The sequence below is a fragment of the Canis aureus genome, chromosome 23 (assembly GCF_053574225.1).
Source record: "Canis aureus isolate CA01 chromosome 23, VMU_Caureus_v.1.0, whole genome shotgun sequence".
Classification (NCBI taxonomy): domain Eukaryota; kingdom Metazoa; phylum Chordata; class Mammalia; order Carnivora; family Canidae; genus Canis; species Canis aureus.
Window position 1 is genome coordinate 36,456,012 of NC_135633.1, and position 26,207 is coordinate 36,482,218.

Sequence of the window (26,207 nt, forward strand, 5' to 3'; positions counted from 1 at the left end):
GTGATAAAGATTTCAGAGCCCTTCTTAATTTTATTTTTAGGCAAAGCTATTTGGAGAGTCTGTGTCTTTTACTAAAAAACATCATGCAGAAGTTTCAGATCTACTTGAGATAAGCATTCCTTTGGGTCAGAAGTCCAAAGTCCTCTCAACCTACATTGTCATGGATCTCAAAATCTGTTCATTAGTATCCAAACAACCATAACTTTATAGTACTGCCCATGAAACCTAAACCAGCAAACAAATATTTTCTTGGAGCAAATGGACTCCCAGGTGTACACTGAGGGGGCAGTATAGGCAGGGAAAGGCAAGTTGTGTGTACTCCATTCCTTTCGGAGTACTTCTGCTTTCTTTGTAACATTGGCGATTTGGGTTAACATCTAAATACTATAGCTTTTGTAGGGGGCAAAATAATTTTAAGTCTCATGAATACTTGTTTCCTCTTGACTTTGTTTTACTTTCCTGCTCCCTCACTGGACTCTAGCCATCATGTCCTCCTTTATGATCCTTCCACCATAAAGGGTCAAATTAAATATCATTTTTTCCTTGGGGGTTTTGTGTTTGTTTTCACATTTCCCTCCAGGATTCTTATGTCTTGGCTATTCTTCATGTGAGTTGGTTCACATGTTACAACCTCAAAGGAGCCTGCTTTGACCACTAATAAACTCCTCCCTATCATCACTCCATAGCGCTCCCCATCTATCACTCTATTTTCTTCATATCATTTATTGCCATATGAATTTATTTTGTTTATTTGCTTATGTATTAATTGTCTGGCTCTCTCACTAGAGAGTAAGATACAGAATGCAGGAACTCTTCTGCTGTGTTCATCCCTATCCTGTATTCTCAGGTCCTAGAACAGGGCCAGGCACATACATAAGCATTCAAGAAATATGAGTTTAAGAAATGTGTAACTCAATCAATCAGACCCTGTAACACAATGGAAAGAGTACAAGTTTTGGAGCTGACAGACCTGGTTGATTCCAGACTTTACTTACTAAGTGTGCTTAGGCTACACTTCTTACTTCCTCTAGGTTTTAGTTTTCCCATTTCAGAACAGAGACAGACCATTGCGAAGAATGTTTTCATGTGTGAAAGCATCCAATACTGTTTAACATATAAAGAGTGCTCAATTATAATTATGTCCCTCCCCAATCCAGCCTGGATCTTTGTTACCAACATGACAAGTAATGCTTAAGTCCTTCGTACCACAGAATTTGCCGTCTTGTGGGGAAGCAGGATATACAGATATAAAATGATATATATTGAGTGTCAGTATATGTTAAGTGCCAAAGGAATGCCAGAGGGAGAAAAGAAACTTCCACTGGCTTCCTATTACCTAGAGAATAAAGGCCAACCTCATTTAACATAACATTTATGGTGCTTCAAGACTGGACTTCATTTTGCTTTTCACCCTCATTTCCGATTGGTGTCTTCCAGGTAGAAGACACTCTAACCAACTCTACTGCTCACTTTGCTTCATATGTTTATGGGCCTGAGAAACCTTGCAGCTTTGTTTGCTGACTCTCTTACTCCTTAATTGAGTTCTGCTGGCCAGGGCCTGAAGTAATTGTCACTTGCTTTGGGAAGTGATCTCATATCAATCCAGTCCTCACAATTGGAAGCAATTGTTCCCATTTCTAAGGTCCCAGAGCAGGTGGTTATACCGCTTCTTAGACACTTTCCATTCCCTACTTTGTATTTGGGATGTACATGTATTTCTTTTATCTCTTAGCTTCACCTTCAAGAACATGAGGTCAGCCAATGTTTCTGGTTGGTCTTTGTCACCCCACATCATAGATGTCCCTAAAATAGTTAGAGATAGTGAGATGAATGAATGAATGAATTTAAAATGAAGAAAAAGGAAGTAGTAGAGTCCGTTTTCTACTGGGGTCTTTCAGTTTAAGACCATGCTCTTCCACTTAGATTATGTCTGTTTTACAGTGTTACAGATTAGAGATGGCAAATGGTTTTTATATCTTATGCCAATCCCAACCGACTATTAAGGCTTCCTAGAGCACTGAGTTGAGAAGGCTGTTGAGGTAATGCTCATGCTGATGTGGAAATTCCATGACACACAATTTAGCACAGTGCAATCATGTATTACCTTTTATTAGCCAGCTTGTTTCATAATTTTCACTCTTAACATCTTTTTATCAGAGTTTTTTGAGAATCAGGACCATGAGTAACTAATTTTTCATAATCCTGTCTTACAAGGTGCTGTAAACAATGGTTCTCCTTTCCTTTTGAATAATGTTTGACCTTTTTTGCAGAGCCCACAAAAGCCCTTTATGATCTGCATGTGCTTTCTTCTCATCTCATCTCCCGCCATTCCTCTCTCCCTCTTCTTATAGTATCCCAAATACAACCATTCCATTTCTATCTTCATGCCTTCTCCCTTCACCATTCATCTAAATTCAGCTCAAGCATCACCTGTCCTGCAAAACTTGAGTGATTCACCAGTTGGGTTTAGGTGGTAAAAGCTTTTCTTGTGCTCCCAGGACACACTAATCTTGCTTCTGCTGTCACAGTTATAGCATTGTATCACAAAAACTGGGCTCATAGGGAAGGAACGACATTAATTTTACCTATGAGCACATAGTAAATATGCAATATGTATTTGATGAATAAATGAATGAATAAGAGGTTGATTTTTCTTGATCATTACTGTGTTAAATACTTTATGGGCTTTATCTTATTCCTTAAAATAGTCTATTTAAATATCTGTTTATTTTTATGTATTCTTTTACCAGTTACAAAAGATTAGGAAGTTTACCTTTTGAAGAAGAAGAAAAAAAGACTCCTTCAGCCTCCTGCTGTATTGAGATGTACACTAGAATAATAGTTTGCACAATAGAGCCTGAAGGAACTAATTCACCTCCCTGGTTTCCCTGTAACTCCCTAATCACAGGCACAATCCAATCAGACTTTAAAAGAAAATGAGGCTTGAAATCTACTTCATATTCCTCCTAGAGTCTGTTCTCATCTATTAGAGTGAAGTTCTGCCTAAATCATTTTTCTCTGAAGAGCTCGTATTTAACTAAAGATTTAAGAACACAATATAAAATATTTAATTCTCAGCATCAATTCTAGAGTATATCTACATCTGAAGATAAAGCAAATAAACTAAATTGGAGTGCAACAGAGAGGTATATATTTCTTTTAGGAGGTACTTAACTAGAGGGTAAAAAAATCTCTTTGCTTTGTATCCTTCTAAAAGCAGCAGCAGAAAGATGGTGTATTTACTTGCTCCTATTTTGCAGTGGAAATAAATTTTATTTTTATGTTTCAGGCAACAAGAAGATATTTTCCATTCACTTTGACTCCTGAAAAATATCTTTCAGACACCAAAGTCCAAGGGTACGTAGAGCTGACAAGATAACATTGGTCTATCATTGTACTTTAGGCAGGTTAATAATTCTCAGTGAGACATAAATATGACTTGCCACATTCTGCCACTTCCAATCCTTTGTGAATATACTTCAAAAGCACGACGTGTTTATAAAGTCCTCTAATATCTGCCACATCACAATAAATGATGAACAAACTTCCAGAATATTGGCTTTGACCTCAAGCAAATTATGCAATAATGCTTCCTTGAAAGTTTTTGTGCATGCAGCTCCTTCTCTCCCAGAAGATACATCTAGCAGATGGCAAAAGTGACAACCTCACAAAAAAATGAAAGCTGAGTTGAAAACAGCAGCTTCTTTAGAAGGTCAGGGCACAAATCTATGGTAACAAAGCACAGCACAGCATTTTAGAGACAGAACCTTATTATCCAAATATCGTCATTTCACAGCACTTAATGTTGGATGGGTGGTACGTCTGCCTAAGGGTATAATGCTCTCATCCTAGGATGAAGACAAAGATTTTAACTACCATGGCAAAGCAGGGGCAGTTAAGACCATATGTGGATGAAATTTTTAGGATGTTACTACCAATTTCTTACATGTATGTATGATCTATATATATTATATAAATTTCACATACACACACATATACATATGCATGAATATGCATTATACACACAAACCACAGTGAAATACAATCCCAGGAATAACCCATTGAATGCCACCTTGGAACATTTTAGAAGACTTCCCCCAAAAGGCACTAGTGGAGTTTTTACACAGGTGAAACATTCCTCTATAATCACTTCTCTTGGCAGGTCTGGACAGTTACCATTTGTAAGCCAGAGTGTCCAGGACAACATCTGTATGAAAAATGGATTCTCAATTATAGACCAGAACATTCATTCATTCTTCCATTTATTCATTTAAAAATACTGAACTTCTATTATAAATCAGGATTATATTTGATATTTATATTGATATATATAAAGTTGATAGTCATAGCTAGAGTTAATTTAAGAAATATTAAAGAAGTTTCACAGAAAGAAGTCTTTTTTTTTAAGATATGCTTAAAATTTTTACTTAATTTTTACCCAGCTCAAACAAGCATATATATCAAGTCTAATAAAACAAATTCTATGCCTTTTACTTCTTAAAAAATGCCTAGGAACAATATGTGAATCTGTATACATTTTCCTTAAAGCATCTTATAAAATCACCTATTAACAACTCAGAACCTAAAGGATCATTTATTGAAAATTGTGGGTGTGGTTATGGACAAATCGAAGTGCAATGAAAGAAAAGAGAATTCATCTGTTATCAAAAGCCTCCTACTGACTTTGTACTGGAACATTTGTTTCCTTTTTTGAGTAGGATATAGCCAGCATAATTTCCACTAACTAGCTTTTTTTTTTTGGCTGGAAGAGGAGGACTAGGAAGAGAATTGGCTTGATGCCTGAATTAATTTCAATTTCAATTCATCTAAAGACAAAGGCAAGAACTGCTCAGGCTTTGGGTGAGGTGGATTCCTTTTTACTCCTTGAAAAAGTAAATGATTTTCAAAAGTGCCTAACGTCTACAGATTTCTCTGACAATTTCTCTCTTATTTGTAAACCATGAAATGTATTCCACTGCCCAGAAATTTCACTGTTAAATTTCACTGTTACATTCTAATATGTAACTTGGAAATAGGGAAACTGAGTATTCCTAATCGTATATATATATAGGCACTGCAATGATTCCAGGAAGCAGATAATTTTATATATTTCATTTATTTCCTTTAACCCTAAGGGAAAAAAAAGATGGATATTATTCAATTATGTGACTGGAGACATGGAGGTAATAACTTAATATCCATTCTTTAAAGTAGTTCCACATAATGGCTCTGAAAAGGGTTTGTACCATATCTTTACATCAAAGATAAGGAGAAAAGGTCCAGGTAAATTAAGTGGAGGTCTAGACAGATATAGCAGTGGGTAAGAATTGTGGCTGATAGATACTGAGCCTGAAACCTTGTGGGCTACAAAGATAAACTATGTTTACTTCATTAACAATTAATCAAACAATCCAGACTAAGTGTTTTGCAGTAGCTCAGTACTTTGTACCTAGCCAGCAGATTTTTATTATGGCCAGTCATCAAAATAGAACTAAAGGTATAAGAAGGAAGTTAAGATAGTTATGCAGGTATCAAGGTAAAAATTTTGAGTTGTGTTTAAAAGCATAATATACAACCCTTATTAGTATGTAGCTCCTAGTTTTCCAAATAACTACATCATCACATCTGATGTTGTGTGTGTGGTGATAGTGGTTAGCACAACAAATTTCAATTATCGATATTTCTCTGGTTTCTTATGTTTTCTTCTACTCCACCTGAACTCCTATTCATTTATTTACTCACTTCTTCACTTATTTATTTATTTACAAATATTGAGTATCTACTCTTTGGCAATTAGGTGATGTGCTAAATGTGCAAAGGTGAACTAACAGGCACATTCCTGACTTCGTGGGACCCTCATTAATCAAAAAAAGTCTTATGCATGAAAATAGTTTGCAGCTATCATCTTATGCAAGTTACTTAACTTCTCTGAGTCTCAGTTTCCCTCTCTGTAAGATAGGGTTAATAATATCTTCCTTGCAGGGCTACTGCATTCCTGTCTTACTCATAGATGCATGTCCCTGGCTCCTTGGCATAGAGAATGGGCACTGTAATTTCACTACAGAATCAGTGAATGCAGAAAAGAATGAATATACTGATCACTGAAACAGGACACATTAAATGGTGGCTAATATTAGGTACAATATTGTTTTTCCTCCTTTTTGTAGGTACAGTGGTAGATGTTTTCAGCAGTACGTCTGTCAACTTGCTTTTCTAGCCTTCCACTTTTTTGCCCTTGCTTATTTTTAAAGACCACTTGTGCAAGTTTACATAGTACATCTTTAAATAATGCTGAGAGCTAGAGTGGGACTTATTAGCTCCATTTTCCAAGTAAAGATGTAGAAACTCAGAGAGGTTGACTTTATCCAAACTAAAATAGCCAATCAGTAGTAAAAATAATTCTTGAGCCAAGGTTTTCTTTTCTTTTCTTTCTTTCTTTCTTTCTTTCTTTCTTTCTTTCTTTCTTTCTTTCTTTCTTTCTTTCTTTTTAAAGATTTTATTTATTTATTCATGAGACACACAATGAGAGAGAGAGAGGCAGAGACACAGGCAGGGGAGAAGCAGGCTCCATGCAGGGAGCCTGATGTGGGACTTGATCCCGGGACTCCAGGATCATGCCCTGGGCTGAAGGCAGGCACCAAACACTGAGCCACCCAGGGATCCCGAGCCAAGATTTTCTCACTGGGAATTTGGTACACTAGGGACATCTGGGAAGAGGACATTGAAATGATCTGTAAAGCTAGAGACTCATAAATCAACTGATGACCAGGGATGTTCTGGTCACTCATCTGATCACTGAGATTTTTGCTCCTAATTTTATCCATAGAATCCTGTGACCAAGACCTTACAACTCTAAATCCACTGCATACCAGACAGTATATGTTGAACCTCTATGATATTAGGACAAATAAGAAAAGGTTTCACAACTGTATTTTGGGACATGTAGACTCATTTTAAGCACATACAAGGGGATTAAAAAGTGTTTGTGGGCATAAATAAAGTACTATTCTTTTCACGAAAACAATTCTTAGATGTATTGCTCAAAAGAAGCAGTGCTAATCCTAAATTAAATTGAGGGTATCTCATAATCTTGTGGAAGAGACAGAGACAGATAATACTCACATATATATTAATTAGTGAGAAGGAGAAAGCAATTAATTTATTCTACCTAAGAAGAGAGGAAGAATTATGGTTCTAAGGTCTAAGTACTTTTAAAAGGATCATTTATTTATTTTAATGATTTATTTATTGGTTTGAGGGAGAGAGAGAGAAGAACAAATGGGGGGAGGGGCAGAGGGAGAGAATCTGCAAGCCGACTCTGCACTGATCATGAAGCTGGACAATATGATCGATCCCAAGACCCCTGAGATCAACTTGAGTTGAAACCAAGAGTCAGACAGTCAGACACTAATTGAGTCAGTTACTCAATTAACTGAGCCATCCATGTGCCCCTAAAAGGGCTATTTAAAAAAAGGAAGTGACAATGATTTAAAAAAAAAAAAGGAAAGAAATAAGATATTGAAGGAAAAAAGTGACAGTTTCTGGGATAGGTCTATGGGACATGGGTTGTAAAAAAGAGTAGGAGTTTTGGTGTCAGGATTCGACTGCATTCTCTTTTGCTTCTTACTAAATATATCATTGGTAAGGTATTTACTTGATTCTGAGTCAGTTTCACATGTGTAAAATGGATAATAGTACCTATCTCCCAGTTTTTGTGAGGATTAAAAATAGTTAAAATTCCTAAGGCATTTGCAACAGGCACTTCACCAGAGTGGGCATGCAATAAATTATGCTTGATTTTATATTAATAACTTCATATACTAAGTGAAAGAAACACTGCCTTGAGTTATCAGATCCTGCTATAAGATGTGCTTACACTACATACTTTCTCTGTAAAATACTAGGATAAAAGTCAGTTTTAAGCCTTGTCTATGTCACCCTAAACAGTCATGTCATATGATCACTTGAGATTCCTTATCAGACTTGGATCCTCCAGAGAGATAGACCTGTAATCATGCTGTGAGGCTTCTCTTGTAGATGAAGCCACTTTAAATCTAGTCCTTTCAGTGAGTTTTGGCTCTAAGCTCCTGTGTTTGAGGTAGAGTGAGAACCATGGCTTAGTCAATCCAACTGTGTGGTTATGACTTGCAATTTAGAGGTTCCAGTGTGAATGCTGGCCTCTTACTTCAGGCAAGTCTGAAATATATTGTTACCAATCTCTAAAGTACTTCTCTTGCTTGAAATAGAGGTCCAAGAGGCAACTAAGTGGGTAAAGAGAGAGGCTATTTTTTAACATCTTACTGTATCTTTCTTGGCTACTATTGTGAACACTCCATAAGCTGGTTTACTTACCACATCATGGGACATATGAGAAATTATTTTCTCTAGTTGAGGCATGCATTCTGATTAGTATAAGTTTCACAAAATGGGTTTTGAAAATGTGTTCTACTCACTAAACAGTGAGCCAGAAATTGCCAACAGTATGTTTTGTGACTCATGGATACAAAAATAAATTCTACTTTAGAATTATTTCACAATATTGAATCTAGCAAACTATCATTCAAGGGAACTCTCTCCTGAAAGAAATCCCTTAATGAAGGATATTTTACCATGAACCTCAGATGAAGTACAGTATTGCTGAGGCCACAAAGCCTGTCTGGCTGGGCGATATGGTTCTGGAGCACATCTTCAAAATATACTAACCCCTCCTAGTACATGTTATATCCCCTGTTATAGGTTTAACCAGAAAGCTATTTTGTCCAAGAATGGTAAGGAGAGAGGACATAAAATATAACCTCCATGTCTTCTGATTAAATAAGTCTCCCCATGAGTTCTCATTTTTACCTGACAATGGAAAGGGGCAGACTAAGGTAAATCCTTAAATGTGTTATCTCTAAGAAGATCCCATTCACTCACAAGTTGTAAGATAGTCTCCATTAGGATTCTACAGAACCTCATTTATATACTTCCGTTTTATCAGTTACTACATGAGGAAAATAAGTTATTTATTGAATGTGTTTACCTCATTAAACTCTCTGGTAGGGTAGAAAATTTTTATTCATCTTTAGATCCTTATTGTGGAACAAAGGCTTCTGCATGGTAGATGATACTTAACAAATATTAAGTGAAGGGTCTTTCTCCTTCCATCTTCTCCCTCGCTTTACCATAAAACTGACAGTAACATCCTTAAGGAATATCCATTGAAAAGGTCCTAGACTTTCATGGCCAAGGAATTCCTTCATTATTTAGCCTCTCCTGGATGATCTATTTTGAAAGATTTAATGTTCCAAACAAACTACATTTATTTTGCTTAGAAATGATACCATTTTTGTGTTCCTCCTAGGAAATCTTATTTGTTGAAAATAATTTGTTTTCACTTCTAGTTAGTCCATATATAATTGCCAGTCTAGGCCCCTGGTTAGCCTAAAATAACCAGTGTGATCACAATGGGTTGGCAGAATTAGAGGCAAAAACAAAAGAAACTGATGTCTGAGTTAGTCGTGTGGTTTTTATCTCCAATAAAATTTTAATTTTGTTAGTCTATTAGAAATGTTTATGTGTAGGTATGTACATAAACATACACATATATATACATATACATACATAGGCACATACACAAAAACAATAGTATGTATATGCTTTTGTGTGCACTTGAGGGCTAATATTTTAAAAGAATAATATATCATAACCAAGTAGAACTTATTCTAAGAATATCAAGTTAGGCCAATATTAATATACTTCATCATATAAACTACATGATCATCTTGAAAAATCAGATAAAGGCTAATAAAATTCAGTAGCTACTCCTAATTAAGAAACAGATTTTACAAATATTGTATATAATACCCTTCTCAGCCTAAAACTAACACAGAACATCACTCTATCATTACAATTATTTATCATTATTCAAAATGTTGTAGCAAATGCAATAAGGCAAAACAAGTAAGCATAGGAATTGAGGAAATAATATAATTTGCAGATAATATATCCCTGAGTCTGGAAACAGAAGCAACTGCGTTGAGAAAAAATTAGAATTCATGACAAAGCTAAATAAACTGAATAAAATATATTTTAAAAACCTTTCCTATATACCAGTTGTAACCAATTAGAAAACATATTTAAATATAATGCCATCCACAATATCAGCTTGAAGTTTAAATACGTGTAGAGAAATAAAAAATATGCAGGATTTACATGAAAATAGCTATAAAATTTACTAAGATACTCAGTATATTTGATTATTTGATAAGTACTTATTGAATACCTATTATGTGCAAGGCATTGTGCTAACTTCTGGGTAAATAATAATCAACAAAATAGAGCAGGTCCCTACAATAGTATCTTCTAGTGATGGAAACCAGGGACAGATACTAGTTATATAGTAAATTATTTGATTTATAATGGCTCTAGATGCAACAAAGGAGATGGGAGCATATGAGGAAATATAGCAAGAGGTCCTGCCCTAGTCTAGATAGTCAAAGAAGTCTTCTTTTGGAAAATATTTGAATTAGCAGATATTGACTACTTTGAGTGTGGAGGAGAGCATCTTGAGCAGAGGGAACAATGTGAATGAGGTCTTTGAAGCAGGAAGGAGTTAGCATGATGGAGGAACCAAAAGAATAGCCCAGTGTCTTGAGCATAGTGAGTGGGGCAGATGCATTAGGTAAATGTGAAGAAGTAGGCAGGGGGCAGATCTTGCCAAGCCTTACATGCTATGCTAAGACTTTTGAACTCTATTCTAAACATCATAAGAAACCATGAAAAATTTTTGAATAAGGTAGTTTTTAATAATAAGGATGCTGATGATCATGAGAATAGCAAATTCTTATATAGTTTTACTATGCACCAGGCAGTGTTCTATATTACACGTGTTAACTCATTTAATTCTTACATGGGGTAGGAACTGTTATTATTCCTATCTCACAGATGAAGGAGCTGAAATATAGAAAGCTTAAGTAACTTGAAGGATTGTAATGACTCTGGCTACAATGGGAAGGAAAGATTGATAGAGCAAAAACAGAAAGTAGTAAGACTGATTGGGGGCTACTAAGCTAATGCCCAGTAGGAAATGAGGCAGCTTAAACTGGTTTGCTGGCAATGAAGATACAGGAAGTCATTAGATCTGAGAGATGTTAGAAGGCAAAAATAGATAAGATTAGGTCATTGTTTGAATATGGCAATGAAGGAAAGAGATATTCTGTTAGGTCTCTGACCTATGAAATTGGATAGTCTATGTACTGAGATAGAGAATTCTGAGAGAAATGAGTTTGGAGGAACAGATTATGAGATCAATTTTGGATATGTTGAATTTGAGTGCCTGTAAGATATATGAGTCAAAAAGCTGAATAGTCAATTAGATATATAGGACTGGAGCACAAGAAAATGCCTGGGCTGAAGATATATACTTGCAAATTAATTGTTTACAGATGGGTTTAAAGGCATCAGAATGCATAAGATCATCCATTGAGAGAGAGAGGAATAAAAAGATTCAGGACCGAGGCTGAAGTATCCCAGTTATTAGAAGTTGGGTAAGAGGAACAGATAGGGTTGACTAAGAAAACTGACCAGATAGAGGCTACTACCAAGAAAGAAAAAATACATTATTTCAAGATAGGTGAAAAATAAACAGTATTAAACACTGCTAAGAATTCCTTTAAGAGACAAAAAGTGACTATGACAAGCACAATATATTTAAAAATACTAATTTTTTTTCTTAAAGAATGCTGACCTGAGACTTCTTGTCCATTGAATCAATAGTTCAGGGAAAGGTATTGCCTCAACTAAGATATCCTTAAAGGAAGGAAGAACTCAAGGTTCAAATGAGGGAAGATCTTGTCAAATAGGAAGAGAAAGAACAAAGGTTTCTCCACAAAGGAGAAGGGAAGGGCAAAGGATCAAACAGGTATTACCTTGATCTTTTTTCTAGGTGAAAATCCCAGATGCTTGAGTTGGTAGTAACTGGGGACATACTGGACACAACTGCATAGGTTTTGGGGAAAAGCCCAGAACAATGGGAATTGTGTCTCATTAGATTTTTGGTACTTTGAGGAAAAGTGCTCCTTGGAGACTCTCATACAACAGAGTTGCCAGTGGACATACGGGAAGTGAAGCTGAGATAGTACTTATATTACGTATCCAACCTCCCACTCACAGCTTCCTGGTTATGGCTTTCACATGGCATGGAAAATAATCAGAGGTTCCTATGTGCTCCTAATGGAATTTCAAAGGAAAGCAACTGAGAAAGCCAGTGGGCTTCCTTTGGGACTGTCATACTGAAGAATGAGGTGATCCCAGGCAGGCATTTTTAAATAAATAACCTAAGCCAAGATCATTTAGAAGATGTGGTTATGATGCTATGGATCTCTAGAGTTAGCAAGATCCAAGATGGAGGCTAGTATACCACAGAAGGTAAGTGGGCTCTCATAATATCCAAAACATAGACTGTAAGTTCTCCAGCTGAAGGCACAGATGACAGCAGGATGTCCAATGGCTAGGAAAGACAGGGAAATAGCCACAACATTCAGCAAAGACTCAGAGGACAGCATACAGGAACCACATGCAAACCAGTTACAAAGTTCATATCGCCATGAGGACATGTAAGGTTTCTTCTGCTTTCAGGTTGTCTGGCCTAAGGGCCATGGAAATGTATTGATATTTAAGAAATAGCTCTGATAACAAGTTTGCAAATTGTGAAATTTATCATTCATCCCATATGATTAATAAATAATGAAAATAATTGTTTTAAATAGGAAAAAAATGAGATGCCTTTAATGGAAAGATTAAAATTTTTCTTTTTTCAATAAAGAGGGTAAGATCATCTGCTGAAATAGAGAATACTGTTTTAGCTTTTCCATCTCTGAGGATTTACAAATCCATTTGAATAAATGATATAGAGGGAGATTTCCCAAGAGTTGCAGTGCGACTCATTGGGCATGGAAACCATGGTAGGGTAGTTTGAGGAGTGAGAAGAAATGAGGAAATTGAAGCAGCAGAAGAAATGGGACTGTGAAAGGTCTGTAGTTAGGATGATTACATGCGGGTATTGTTGAAAAGGTTTTTATGTTGGTAAGAAACCGAGAACATTTAAATGTTGACAAGAGAGAGCAAGAAAGAGATTGAAAATTCAACAAAAAGAAGGAAATTGATGAGTGATGTACAAGAGAAATAAAGTAGAATATAAATATAGGGCCACATCTAACTGATTTCAGGGAGAGGATGGCCTTTTTAAACATAATATAAAAGGAAGGCAACTATACAATAAATACTAACAGTATTTCTGAGGCATACAAGTTGACCACTTGTATGCATATGCATCAGAAAATCATCTGATATAAAACTTAAATTACAAAATATAGATGATTTTAATATATAAGATTTAAAAACTCAATAAGAAAATGTATCGGCATTAAAAAATAAACAAGAGACATCAACTGACAATTCAGAAAAAATGCAATTTGATCAGCTTATAAAACTATGTTCAACTTTGCTAGTAATAAAATGCAAATTAAAGCAATGAGACATGATCTTGTCTATTAAATTGGCAAACATAAAAATGAGACCATCTGTTTATTTCCTCTGTAATACTTAAAAATTTATGACTCTTTTATAAACTAGTCTAATTCATAAACTAGTCTCTTACTTGCCCACTAAACTGGACATTTTAAGGAGGTTGTACAAAGGTCTGGCTAGTGAACTTTTATATTTTCAATTCTTTGTACAATGTTGGGCACACCATAGGTCCTCAATGAACACATATTGAATGAATGAATGAATGAATGAATGTATGTTGGTGAAGGAGCAAGGCACTTGCATATTGTGTTGGAGGAAGCAGCAAGTTGTACAAACCACCTGGAGAGAAGCTTAAAAATATCTATCAAAGGTCAATGTTTTATATTCTTTAGACTAGCAATTACATTTTTAAGGATTTATCTAAAATAAAGAATCAATATTTATGTTATTTAAGATGAGGATGTTCACCAAAGAGTTATCTAAATTATGATTTATAAATACTTTAAATGTCCAGTGATAAATACCCAATTACATAAATTATGGTCACATAAAATTAATTATATCCTAAACAGCCATTAGAATTAATATTTTGGAATAATTTTTATGGCTTTAAAAAATGTTCAAATATACCGTGAAATACACAAAAACGATTTTAAATTACATTTAAAATAATACATATGATATAATCTATTAAAAAACAACTTGAGATACATAAAGTGACTGAAAAAATACATAGGAGATTTTATTTTCTTTGAGCTTTTTCATGTTTTTCAAAATTTCTACATACAACTTGAAAAAATATTTTAAAAACAGCTTAAGAATTCCTTCCAAAACTCTTTGGAGCTTAAAAAAAAACCTAAATTTTTTTCCCACCATGTTTGAAAGAAAGAAAACTGATGGCCTATTTTTATAAATCTCAAATCATTCCTAATTACTCTGATTGTAATTCTAATCTTGAAAAACATTTGCACACACAGAGGTTTCTTATATTTACAGAACTATACACATATTTCTTTTATCTATGTTTTTAACGAATTTCTGTTTTTAGGATTATCTTTTAACAGTTGCTTAAGTCTAAAAGAATATTTAAGCCAAACTTAAAACTGGTTAGAATCTTCATGTAAAGGATTTAAGGCAGATATAAAAATTTAATGACCTCAAAAATTTTAATGACCTCATATTAATTATAGAATTTAATTGCAGGCTCAAAATGGAATTGTGTTTTTTTATGCCTCTTGTGGCCTTTATTAGTTAATAGAGTAATATTGGTTTTGTAGTAAGTCATTTGTGCTATTTGCATTAGAATAAAACCTCTTTCTTTACGAAGTTTCCCTTGTCAGAAGATAAACCATTTTTATTTCTGTTTCTTGTTCTTTTCTAGAACAAGATCCCTAATGCATATGCACAGGTGTTTTTAATGCACATTGCTAGCTTGGCATTGGTAGTGCTGATTTTTAGTGGCAAGAGCATTGTTAAGGAGGACTTGGATATTTTGTTAGAGAATGCCACTTAACCACTAAGATGCATGGCAGGTTGTATTTTTCTGCTTCTAATCCTGACTTCATTTCCTCCATAAAAATTCACAATTGTTCTCATTTTGTCTGACAGCTCATGAGAGCAGTGGGACTTGTTTAAATCACCCTCTCATTTTTTGTCTAGATCTAATTGTGGTGATGGTGAAATGTGAGAGAAGCTTTGGAAAGCAATGTAACAAAGAAAATGTGTATATTGGATAATGATAGGGCACACAGCCTTTGATTTAATTAATTATTTACGGAAAGGTCTAGTCTGAACACCTAGCAATATATGCCACAAACAGGAACAACAGTAAATGTTTGCTCAGATCATGGATGATAGAGTAAGTGAATAGCAGTCCATGGTTCTAGAGAATGGAAAAAGGAGAGTGATAGAAAAGGGGTAGGTGTAGAAATTCCAAAAGATTCTCATATTTTTCCGTGGGTCTCAAAAGGGCTGCACTAGGCTCATGTTAGAATAATTTGGTGTTACCAATTTTACATGAATGATTTGATTTTATTAGCTTTTCACAATAACTCTATAAAACGGGCATCATTATTTTCCCCATTTTAGAGATGGTGAAACTGAAGCACAGAGAGGATAAGTGAGTAGATGCACTGGAACTTGAACCTAGACTGCCTGACTCCAGGGAGTACTGAAAACCAGGACACTGATGGCTGGTAGAGGAACTCCAAATGATGAAGCCAGTTTTTAAGATTAGGAATGAACACTGCAGGGTACCCAATTCTGATAGAGATTCTCATATTCCCTATTGACCATAAAGTTCCCATTTACATTGAGCTCCTAACTACCCACCTTCCTAATCTTGCTTCTGCTAAAGCTCTATGTGATCTTTTACTCCTCAAATAATTGTTTTATTTGCCATTACTTGAATATAGTAAAACTGACAAGTCTTGATGATTTTACTTCTCATTTCAGTGGTCTGAAATGCCTTCCTTTGTTCTGACTACTTATCCTCTTTATACAATAGAGCAAATTCCATATCCACTGCAAAGCCTTATTCTGTGGAGCAATTTTCTCTTCTCAACATCTAAAATTCTCTACTGGCCACTTATTTTGAAATTGACATACACTATCTTGTGTTATCTTGCAGAAAATATAAAATACATTTATACGTATGATATAATTTAGAGACATACTACAAATGGTATAGAGAATTAACATAAAACACTATTTGACATATTTGACCTTTCAAATTAGATCACCTGCTTTTACAGGTGCCCAATTAGCTATGTCTTCTCCTTCAACAACCAAGGACAGTGGCCTGGCACATAGTATGTGTCCAGTGTCTCACTATTTCACTATTACATGTAATTATAAATGATAATAACAAAAAGCCATAAAGTAATAGGCAATGCTCACAGGGCACTTTATACATGCTATGTGCCATAGTTAGCATTTTATCGTATTATCTCATTTATTCCTTGTAGTAATCCTATGAGCTAGTAACAGATGAGGAAACTGACACACAAGGTTAAGTAAGTTGACCAAAGTCATACATCTTAGAGTAAGCTGTTCTCAGTAATTTCATTTTAGAAGGTACAGCTTTTTTCCCCCATAAAAGTGATAGGTTTTCATCACTGTGTTTTTAAATATTTATTTATTTTGTAGACAGAGTGAGAGAGAAAGACAGCAAGAGGGATAGGTAGAGGGAGAGGGAGAGGGAGAATCTCAAGCAGACTTCCTGTTGAGTGCAGAGGCAGACATGGGCCTTGATCTCAAGATCATGGCTTGAGCTGATATCAAGAGTTGGATGCTTAATTGACTGAGCCATCCAGGTGTCCCTCATCACTATTTTTAAATGCATTAATGAATAGTTTTTAAGTTTCTTAGTTTTAATTTCCAAGTCAGTAAATAATAACATACTCCACATAAGCAAAAACTCTTTAGTGTCCTCAATAATTTTAAGAGTATTAAAGCAGCCCTATGGCCCAAGTATTTGAGAATCATTACTTGTCTGAGACAATCTGATCTGGTTTATCTCTCATCTCATTTTATACCACTTAACACCTTTCTTAATCTCTGACCACTCATCTGTTCTTAGAACATGCCAGTGTCATTTGGCCCTCAGCTATTTTGTACTTGCTATTCTTTCTGGTCATTTGCAGGATTGTTCCTTCACTTTCGAGTCTGTCAAATGCCACCTTTTCAGGGAGGTCTGACTACATCACTTAAAATTTCAACTTCTGAATTCCTTCCCTCCCTTCCCTACTCGATTTTTCTCCTGAATGCTTATACAAGTTTGCTGAAGTTGCCATAACAAATCGCCACAAATTGGAGGACCTAAAAGAAATTTATTATCTCATAATTCTGGAGGCTAGAAGTTTGAGATCAAGGTGTTTGCAAGGTTGATTCTTTCTGAGGACTGAGAGGGAAAATGTATTCCATACCTTTCTCCAAATTCTCATTGTTTGACTCCCCTTGATTTGCAGAGGTATCACCTCATTATCTGCCTTTATTTATACATGGTGTTCTCTATGTATGTGTGTGGGTCCAAGTTTCCCATTTTTATAAGAACACCATTCATATTTGTCTGGGCCCATCTTAATGACCTCATCTTAACATGATCATCTACCAAGACCCTATTTTCAAGTGAGCTAACATTCACAATTACTGAGGCTTAGGACTCCATCATCTATTTAGGGGAGAGGGGAGAAATGATTCAAGTCAAAATAACCCTTAACATATCCTAACATTCTGTAAAACTTCCGTTTGCTAGTTTATTGTGATGTTTGTCCCATAGAGTCAGGAATATTTTGTTTATTCACTGTTGTATTCCCAAGGCATGAAATATGCCAGCATACAGTAGGTACTTAGAAAAAAAAAATTTGTGGGGGACAACTGGGTGGTTCAGTGGTTGAGTATCTGTCTTTGACTCGGGGCGTCAATCCCGGGGTCTGAGATTGAGTCCACAATGGGCTTCCAGCCAGGAGCTTCTCCCTCTGCCTATGTCTCTGCCTCTCTCTTTCTCTCTCATGAATAAATAAATAAAATCTTTTAAAAAATATGTGAAATGAATGAACTACATTCATTTGGTGGGAGTAGAGAACTGGATAGGCAGTTCTCTGGATAGGATAATGTTAGACCAGTAGTTGAGATTCAGATCAAAGAAGACCTTGTGTTATTGATACACTTAGAAATCTAATTACTTATAGCCTACATCTGCTTATAACAAAGCTATCTGACTTTCCCATGCTAAATGCTGTCAATGTGTACTTTATTGGGATATTTCTCTTACTAATTCACTGCACTTTAGTAATCAGACACTTCTACATTATTGATTTCTCATACAATTCTGTTTTTGCCATCAGTCTATATGTTTATTGCCACTTAGAGATTTCAAAACAGCTGTACTACTTGGTGGTTTACTAGTAACAAAGACAATTCTTCCTGCTAGAGGTGTGGATAATTATGTATGACCAGATATACCTGTCTTTATTTTCTTTTTTTTTTCTATTGGATTCATTCTTAATTTTTTTTCGGTCGGCACTGGAAGTGACTCTAATATATTCAAGTTTTCCACCCTTAGTTGCACATGAGTTAAGAAATTTCAGTCTTTGGCTAATTGGATCAATCAGGCATTTAGGGGCAATATTCACTTGAAAGAATCAGCCAGGGTTATGCAGCTGGTAAACCAGAAACCATAAGGGGAAGAAACGCAAGCAGCAACAGTTTAAGTTGAAGAAATGTGTGTGGGTTTTAGAAGTACTTCTCTGAACTTCAGAGTACAACATACTATTTATGAAATAATTCACCTCCTTTTGGCATGTTCTGCTAGAGACTTCTAAGCTGTCAATTAGTGTTCTTAAAAGCAGTCTTTTTATTTTAGCTTAATGACCCTGAACTCAACCAAAGTCATTCAGTTTCTGGAATAAAAATGCAGTGAAAAAAGTATACCAACTAGGTCAGGGGAATAGTGTTTCAGGGGCCTGAACAGGTTTTCTTCTACAGATTTTATTTTGTTTTGTTTTTCCAAAATGACTGAAGAGAAAATATTTAGATGTAATATAAGAGACTCAGTTCTTGAGGTCCAGAAGAAAACTTTTAAATCTTGGAAGGATGACTAAGAGGTCATCCCACTGAATTTCTATTTATTTATAGACTAGGAGATACAGGCCCAAAGAGTTAAGTCTTATCTCTTAGGTCCTTTGGCTTTGAGGATGGCAGCAGGGAGAAACTTTGGTATGTGGGAAAGCATTTGTAAGAGCCCTTAGCCTAGAATCTGAATTTTCCAAGATGATCCTGATCTCAGTGATATGGTAAATAGTCCAAATGCCCCCCAAATTCTAATACCTGAACTACATGTCTCAGTACTCCTTAAATTTGAATGTTGCACACAACTTCTCTGTGATGGGAGAGAGCTTGCCATCCTGACTTAGAATTGCCATGGCAGATAGAAGAGCACATGGTAGGACAAGGAGTTTATAGTTGCTTTTCCTGAGAAGGTAAAATATGTACTCCAAAGTTCATTTTCCTTATAAATATTTGGAGTCTTTTCATATTCTGCTACAGAAAAACTGAAGATATAACCCCAACCTCAACTGTAAGGCTTAAAGTGAATAAGAGACTTTGTGGCCACAGTCTTAAATATGAGTTTTATGCATTCTCTCTGCACCACCCCCAAAAGAAATTTCTTAAATTGATTGACCTGTGAATTATGTCTTAAAAAAAGTGAGTACATTTCCAGAAACCTCTTTCTTCATTCCGAAACTTAGAACTTTCGTAAAATTATTAACATACAGAATACAGAACTTAGTACAATATTAAATATTTAACACTTTCACAAGTACTAATGAAAAGTACTAATATAATATTTAGTACTGTACTAAGTATTTCATAATTTCATAAAAGCTCTAACTTGAAAAGCTATTCCTTAGCTCTATTAATTACCAAAAAATGTTCTTGAAATAGCACAAAATGAATACACTCCATGACACACAAAACAATAGGACTAGACTGACCTATCACAATCTCAAAAAGGGGGAGTATGAATCAAACTATCCTCTAAACACAGGCTAAATTTTTAAAAATATTCAAAATGAATCAACCCATGACAGTCTTAAAAATATCAATGCAACGTTTTTGTTCTACATAGGAAGACAAGTTAAATACTCACTAATCCCCTAGGAAACAAGAGAAAAATCACACCTTCACCAACACCTACAATAGGCAAAGATTTATTTTAGGCATTGTCAAGGATACAAAAAAAGGGGGCACAGTTGCTATACAGGGTAATCTCTACTTTGTATTAATTTATCAAACATGTGTAAGTAAAAATTTATCAGACATGCCATATTCCTAAGCAGCTACTAGGGTAAAACAATCATACATCATCACTTCTTTAGTACTCTATTTGTGTCCAGCTTGTGACCTAAATGGTTATAACAACAGAAAAAAACCCCACTCTTTTCTAAAATGCTCACCCCCCTCCGAAACTAGAGTATAAAATACATTAAATATATACTTGTAAACTTATCCTGGGCGCAACTGATTCTTCTTTTTAATTTGATTTTAGGGAAGTGTCTCTGATTTCAAGTGGGACTATCTGTTCTGAAAAACAAAATCACACAGAGGACAGGAGAACTAAGAGGAGGGTCATCATTCAGAAGATGAACATATTAGAGAATATGAGGTCAACATAGTATAATCCCAATGTTGAAATTAGAAAACCCTGCATATACATGTACTTTGTAAATGGGCAGTGTATGTGTAGCTTAACACTTATCCCTGATTATGGTAGTCAGAGCTGGGGCGTGTCTTCTTTGACATAGTCTGGAAAGATATCACAGAGGAGATAAGTAGTAAAGAAGGAACCAACTGAGGCAATATGGGAAACTGAGGAATAGAGGAACAGTTGTTCAAAGCAGAGAAGCAGGGAAGAGAGAGGTGAGTGAAGAGGGAGATAACGCAGCATAGATTATTGAAGCCTATGAAGTTCCAATGTTCTAATGATAAGTCTGCCTTAGTATTCCCCAACTAGATCTGAACCTTTTAAGTAGATGTGTGTGTATGTGTGTGTGTGTGTGTGTGTAAAATATATACACAGGCACACGCAGTTAAATAGATAAATAGATAAATGAGGTCTAGTTTTTCCCATGGTTACTCTAAGCACTGAGTTTTAGATACTCTCTTCTCTTGGGTCCCATAAAGTTTCCTTCATTTATCTACCTCAATGTTGAAATCAGAAAACCCTGCATATACATGTACTTTGTAAATGGGCAGGATATTTGTCAAGTATCCACTCTTAGTCAAGTACTAAGCTACTAGGATTCTAATGATGAACCTCATTTGCATGTAACACAGCAGGCATGAGGTAGAGGAGTCATGCATACAGATGGAAAGATGACCCAGGTATGACCATGCTGGGTCTACAGGCAAAGGTAAGAAGAAGGATTGGGGCTGAGAGAAAATCAAGAAACAAGACAAATACCATATGATTTCACTCATATGTAGAATTTAAGAAACAAAATAGATGAGCATAGGGGAAGGGAAGGAAAAACAAAATAGGATGAAAATTGAGAGAGCAGCAAACCATAAGAGATGTTGAACTCTAGGAAACAAACTTTGCTGGAGGGAAGGTTTACTCTAGGGAAGGTGAGTGGAGGGATGGGGAAACTAGGTCATGGGCATTAAGGAGGGCACTTGATGTAATGAGCATTGGGTGTTATATGCAACTGATGAGTCACTAAATTCTATCCCTGAAACTAATAATACAGTATAGGTTAGCTAAATTGAATTTAAATGAAAGGCCAAAAAATTAAAATTAAAAAGTTAAAAAAGAGAGAAGCAAAGAATAGATATTTTTTTCTGACATCTATCAGGATTACTTCTTTAATTCCGGTATGTCATGTGGAGCTTTCCAACCCTTTCTAGATGTTTATGTATATCAAAAGCAGGACATAACTGCTTCTCTCATAGCTCCGACTCTGGTCAAGGTCAAGGCTATTGGTTAAATGGCTGGAGGTGATTATCAAAGAGCTTAGCATATGCACAGCCTCGTGTAAGTATTTGGATTTCACACTGAATTACTCATGTGGGCAGAGAAGATTTGCCAATGTGTTATCGAGATATCTGATATTTAGTGATTTTGAGTTTGCACTTGCAGAATCCTGCCATCTGAAGGGGCGGTGATGGAGAAGTTCTTAGAAAAGAATGCAGGAAGCAAGAACACAGGGAAGAGAAAATTACTTGACTCCCTACTGTATTCTTCTTGCTCTCCCAGTGGGCAATGATTCCCCATCACACATATTGCTCATAAGAGTGAACACTAAAACAGTGGCACATTAGGAAAGTAGAATTTTTATCTCTCAATACTAAGAACTTTTCTTTTAATATGCCCCTGAATTTGTTGAGAACCTATCATGCACTAGCACTGTGCGAGATGCTATACAGTTACTGGTGAGTAAAACAGATGTTAAAAAGGGATATAAGCAAATACAAATAAAATCACAACTACTATGGGAGAAAAGAAGAGGGGCTGGCTAATTTAGATTCAAAGGTCAGAGACAATATCTTTGAGGAGGCAACTGTTAAATCATGACCTCAAGGACATTTGGAAATTGCTAGGCAAGAAGTGAATGAAACAGCATTTCAGCTGATGAATTAGCATTTTTTTTAATCTTGGATTTTTTAGGCTTGAAAGTATCTGTGAGTCTTAAATAGCAAATAGGGAAAATAAATCAAAATTACCAGGAACTAACAACCAGAATTATCTTTAAAGGAAAGCTCTATTTATAGAAGTTAGGTTAGAAGATTATTGTCCTTGACCAAAGGTCATTTCAAATATTTTGAAAAGCTATAAAAATAAATAAAGTTTAAACAGTTAAGCCAAGGCTGGCATGCTATGATGCAGACGATCAAGCAGGAAGTTTGAAGGAATATTTTTACCTCAAATGTTTCTCCTGTGAAATAGTGATAATGTAAGCTTATGAGAAGCATTAATATATCTATCTCTATATAATATAAATATAAGAAAAATTCAAAAGTCAAATATCTTCAAGGGAACAGAATGAGCATTCCAATGCAAATACATGAGCAATATATTCTATTTTTATTGATGTTTTCAGTTCTGGAGGCATAACTGATGCCACATTATTTCTTAGGGTAGGGACAAAGAAACTGGTGGAAGTATCATCTCTGAACAGCCTATTTTGGCTACTGAAGATTGTGGCTGCTGAATATTTAAAGGACTTTTAATTTCAAGCATTCTGTTTTACATTATAGTTGGGCCGAAAATGCATAAGAAAAATACTATGTTGCAAAATGTATATGGCTAAAATGGAAGTAGCACATTCTCATTTAAAATATATGTGTACTATATATATAATACTTTTTAATATATAAAATATAAATATATATAATATTCATATATACATATATATTTAATTTTTAAAAGATTTTATTTGAGAGAGAAAGTGAGTGAGAGAGAGAGAGAACAAGCAGGGGGAGGGACATAGAGAGAGGGAGAAGCAGGTTCCCTGCTGAGCAGGGAGCCCGATGTGATGCGGGGCTGTTCTCAGGATCCTGGGATCATGACCTGAGCCAAAGACAGATGCTTAACCGGCTGAGCCACCCAGGTGCCCCAAAAAGTACTTTATATTTTATTCGTTCCATTAATCATTTCATTTGATTGCTCAAAAGAGCTTACGCTTTATCAGTTTATATCATAATCAGAAATTCCCTACCAGAGGAAGAAATAATACAGTTGGTATAGTTTTTGTCTCAATGTCAGGTTCCTGTGTTGACTCTGGGTGAGTCCTTACACCTCTGTGACTCCATTTTCCTCATCTATCAAAATCAGTTATAGGGTTAAATTATGTCAACCTTTTCTGCTCCAGTATTTTCTTATTCTGTGATATGAATTCCCTATTTTGGCTGAAACCTATTTTCTTTTCTTCCTTTATGTATTTCTGACTAGGTACCTGCACTTTGCTAGATGTTTGGAATTCAGCACTGAATAATATTGCCCTCAAATAAGACTAGGCTAGCAGAGTGGTGGTCTAAGGACTGACCAGGAAGCAGGCAATCATGATATTAGTGTGATATGCATCTGAGTGTTATAGGTAGCTTCTAGGAAGGGTTCCTGATCCAATTGAAGTAGAAAGAGTCTTTCTGAAGAGATTCTTTTAGAAATTATAGATCTATATAGATAGATCACCATATATAGTGATATACAGCAACTATATAGATCACTTCCTTGAACTATTTTCTCAGTTCCACATAAAAGTGGTAAATTTAATGTAGGTTGAGAAGTGTTAGTAAGTTTAGCTTGGGAAGCAGTGGGGATTCTGGAGACAAGCACACCAGTGGTCAGCATCTTGACAATACTCAGTAGCACATTCATATTCAAAGCTTAGCTTCTTAGCTCCAAAACAGCCATGAGGGCACATGCATAATGCCTTTTGACTTGTTTCAGTCATAGTCAAGTGAAATAGACCTATTTCCCAGCACCAAATATTTGAAGGTGGCATCTGCTAGATAGAAATAGAGCTCTATCAGATGTAGTCTTGTCCCAAAGAACCTCTGAACCTCTTCTGTTAAGGATGTGTGTGTGTGTGTGTGTGTGTGTGTGTGTGTGTGTGTGAGAGAGAGAGAGACAGAGAGAGAGACAGAGACAGAGACAGAGAGAGAGAAGCAACACAATCTGAGACAGTGACTCTGTTTAAGTCTGTACCATTGATATATTTGTGGCATGTCCTTGACGCTTCTGTAAGAGCAGTATCTGCTAAGTCTATACTTGCATTTTTCTGAAGATGCCTGAAGTCCAGCCAGGAGATGAGAGTTACCATATCACTCACCTACACTAACCAAGAAATGAAGGGCAATGACCATTTTGAATGGTAATTGCTATTTCAGGGGGAAATATTAAATGACTTTTATCTGTTTGGGTAACTAAGGTCAACACAAGTCTATTCTGTTTTCCCCATAGCACTTAATACCATATAACATACTATTTATTTTACTTATTTGGTTTACTTGAGGTCTCCTCCACCAGAATATAAGCTCTCCAAGGTAATTTATTTGTTTTGTTTACTGCTATGTGCCCTGAGGCTAAAACAGAACAGAACACATGGCACACAATTAATACCTATTTAGTGACCAACTGACTAAATAAATATTGCTAAACCAGCAGACAACATCTGATTAGGTAGAATGGATTCTGGTAGGATGGAAAATTTGCCCTCTGAATGGCTGCACAATTGTGGCAGAGGAGGCAACTAGACAACCTATTTGCCTTCTCTTTAATTAGATATATGTAGGGATCCGTGGGTGGCGCAGAGGTTTAGCGCCTGCCTTTGGCCCAGGGCGCGATCCTGGAGACCCGGGATCGAATCCCACATCGGGCTCCCGGTGCATGGAGCCTGCTTCTCCCTCTGCCTATGTCTCTGCCTCTCTCTCTCTCTCTGTGACTATCATAAATAAATAAATAAATAAAAATTAATTAGATATATGTATTCTTTTTTGAAGGACAAGAACATTGAGGTTGTTAATATTGTTTTGAGCAGCTACCAATGGTGGTCAACTCCTAAGTTCTGGAAAAGGGCCCATAATGCTTTTGACAGAGGACTTTCAAATGGCCAATAGAGGAGAAAAGCACTCAAAAGTTAAGGGGTATGTCAGGGAAGGCTCGTAGAAGGAGAGAATGCTAAGCTTACTTTCAGTTTGAGCAGGCATTAGTTAGGCAAAGTGGATAGGGCATAGAGAAGTGTATTCACAGAAAAGAGGAGGTGAGAAAAAGAACCCTGTGAGTTCAGGAAATTCGAAGTTATGCCATATGGCTGGAGTCCAGATGCAAGAAGGGGATTAGTAAAGGATAAGCTAGAGGCTTATCCTTTAAGAGAGGTAGAACATGAAGGACCTTGAGTGTTGAGCCAAGGATTTTGGATTTTACCTAAAAGTCAATGAGGACTAATGAATTTCACAGTCCTGATTTATCTTAAAGAAGATCACAGTAGCCCTGGTGTGAGTAATGCACTGAATGGGACTTAAGACTGGGACATAATGACTAGATAGGAGGCTGCAATAATCCAGGTGAGAAGAGATGGTGCCCTTAGTAGGTAGTGTATCTGGAGAAAAACAGGTGGATTTGAGAAGGATTAGAGAGGTGGAATTGACTCAATGACTGATTAGGTGTGAACAGGAATGTCTGCTTTCTGATTAAA

At 35.9% G+C, this 26,207-nt stretch overlaps 2 protein-coding genes across 32 annotated transcripts in view; one reads left to right on the top strand and one right to left on the bottom strand.

The window, feature by feature from the left end:
• Nucleotides 1-4,295, top strand: part of LOC144294995 (uncharacterized) — a 61,971-nt gene extending 57,676 nt beyond the window's left edge. For both annotated transcript variants that reach the window (XM_077867292.1, XM_077867293.1), the window contains 2 exons: nucleotides 3,290-3,357; nucleotides 3,853-4,295. In XM_077867292.1, coding sequence (XP_077723418.1) covers nucleotides 3,290-3,357; nucleotides 3,853-3,958 — 174 coding nt within the window. In that variant the 3' untranslated portion in view covers nucleotides 3,959-4,295. The remainder of the gene's footprint in view (nucleotides 1-3,289; nucleotides 3,358-3,852) is intronic.
• The window catches only part of DLG2 (discs large MAGUK scaffold protein 2), a 1,979,996-nt gene that overhangs the window by 605,377 nt on the left and 1,348,412 nt on the right, over nucleotides 1-26,207 (bottom strand). The gene's annotated exons all lie outside the window — the stretch shown is intronic.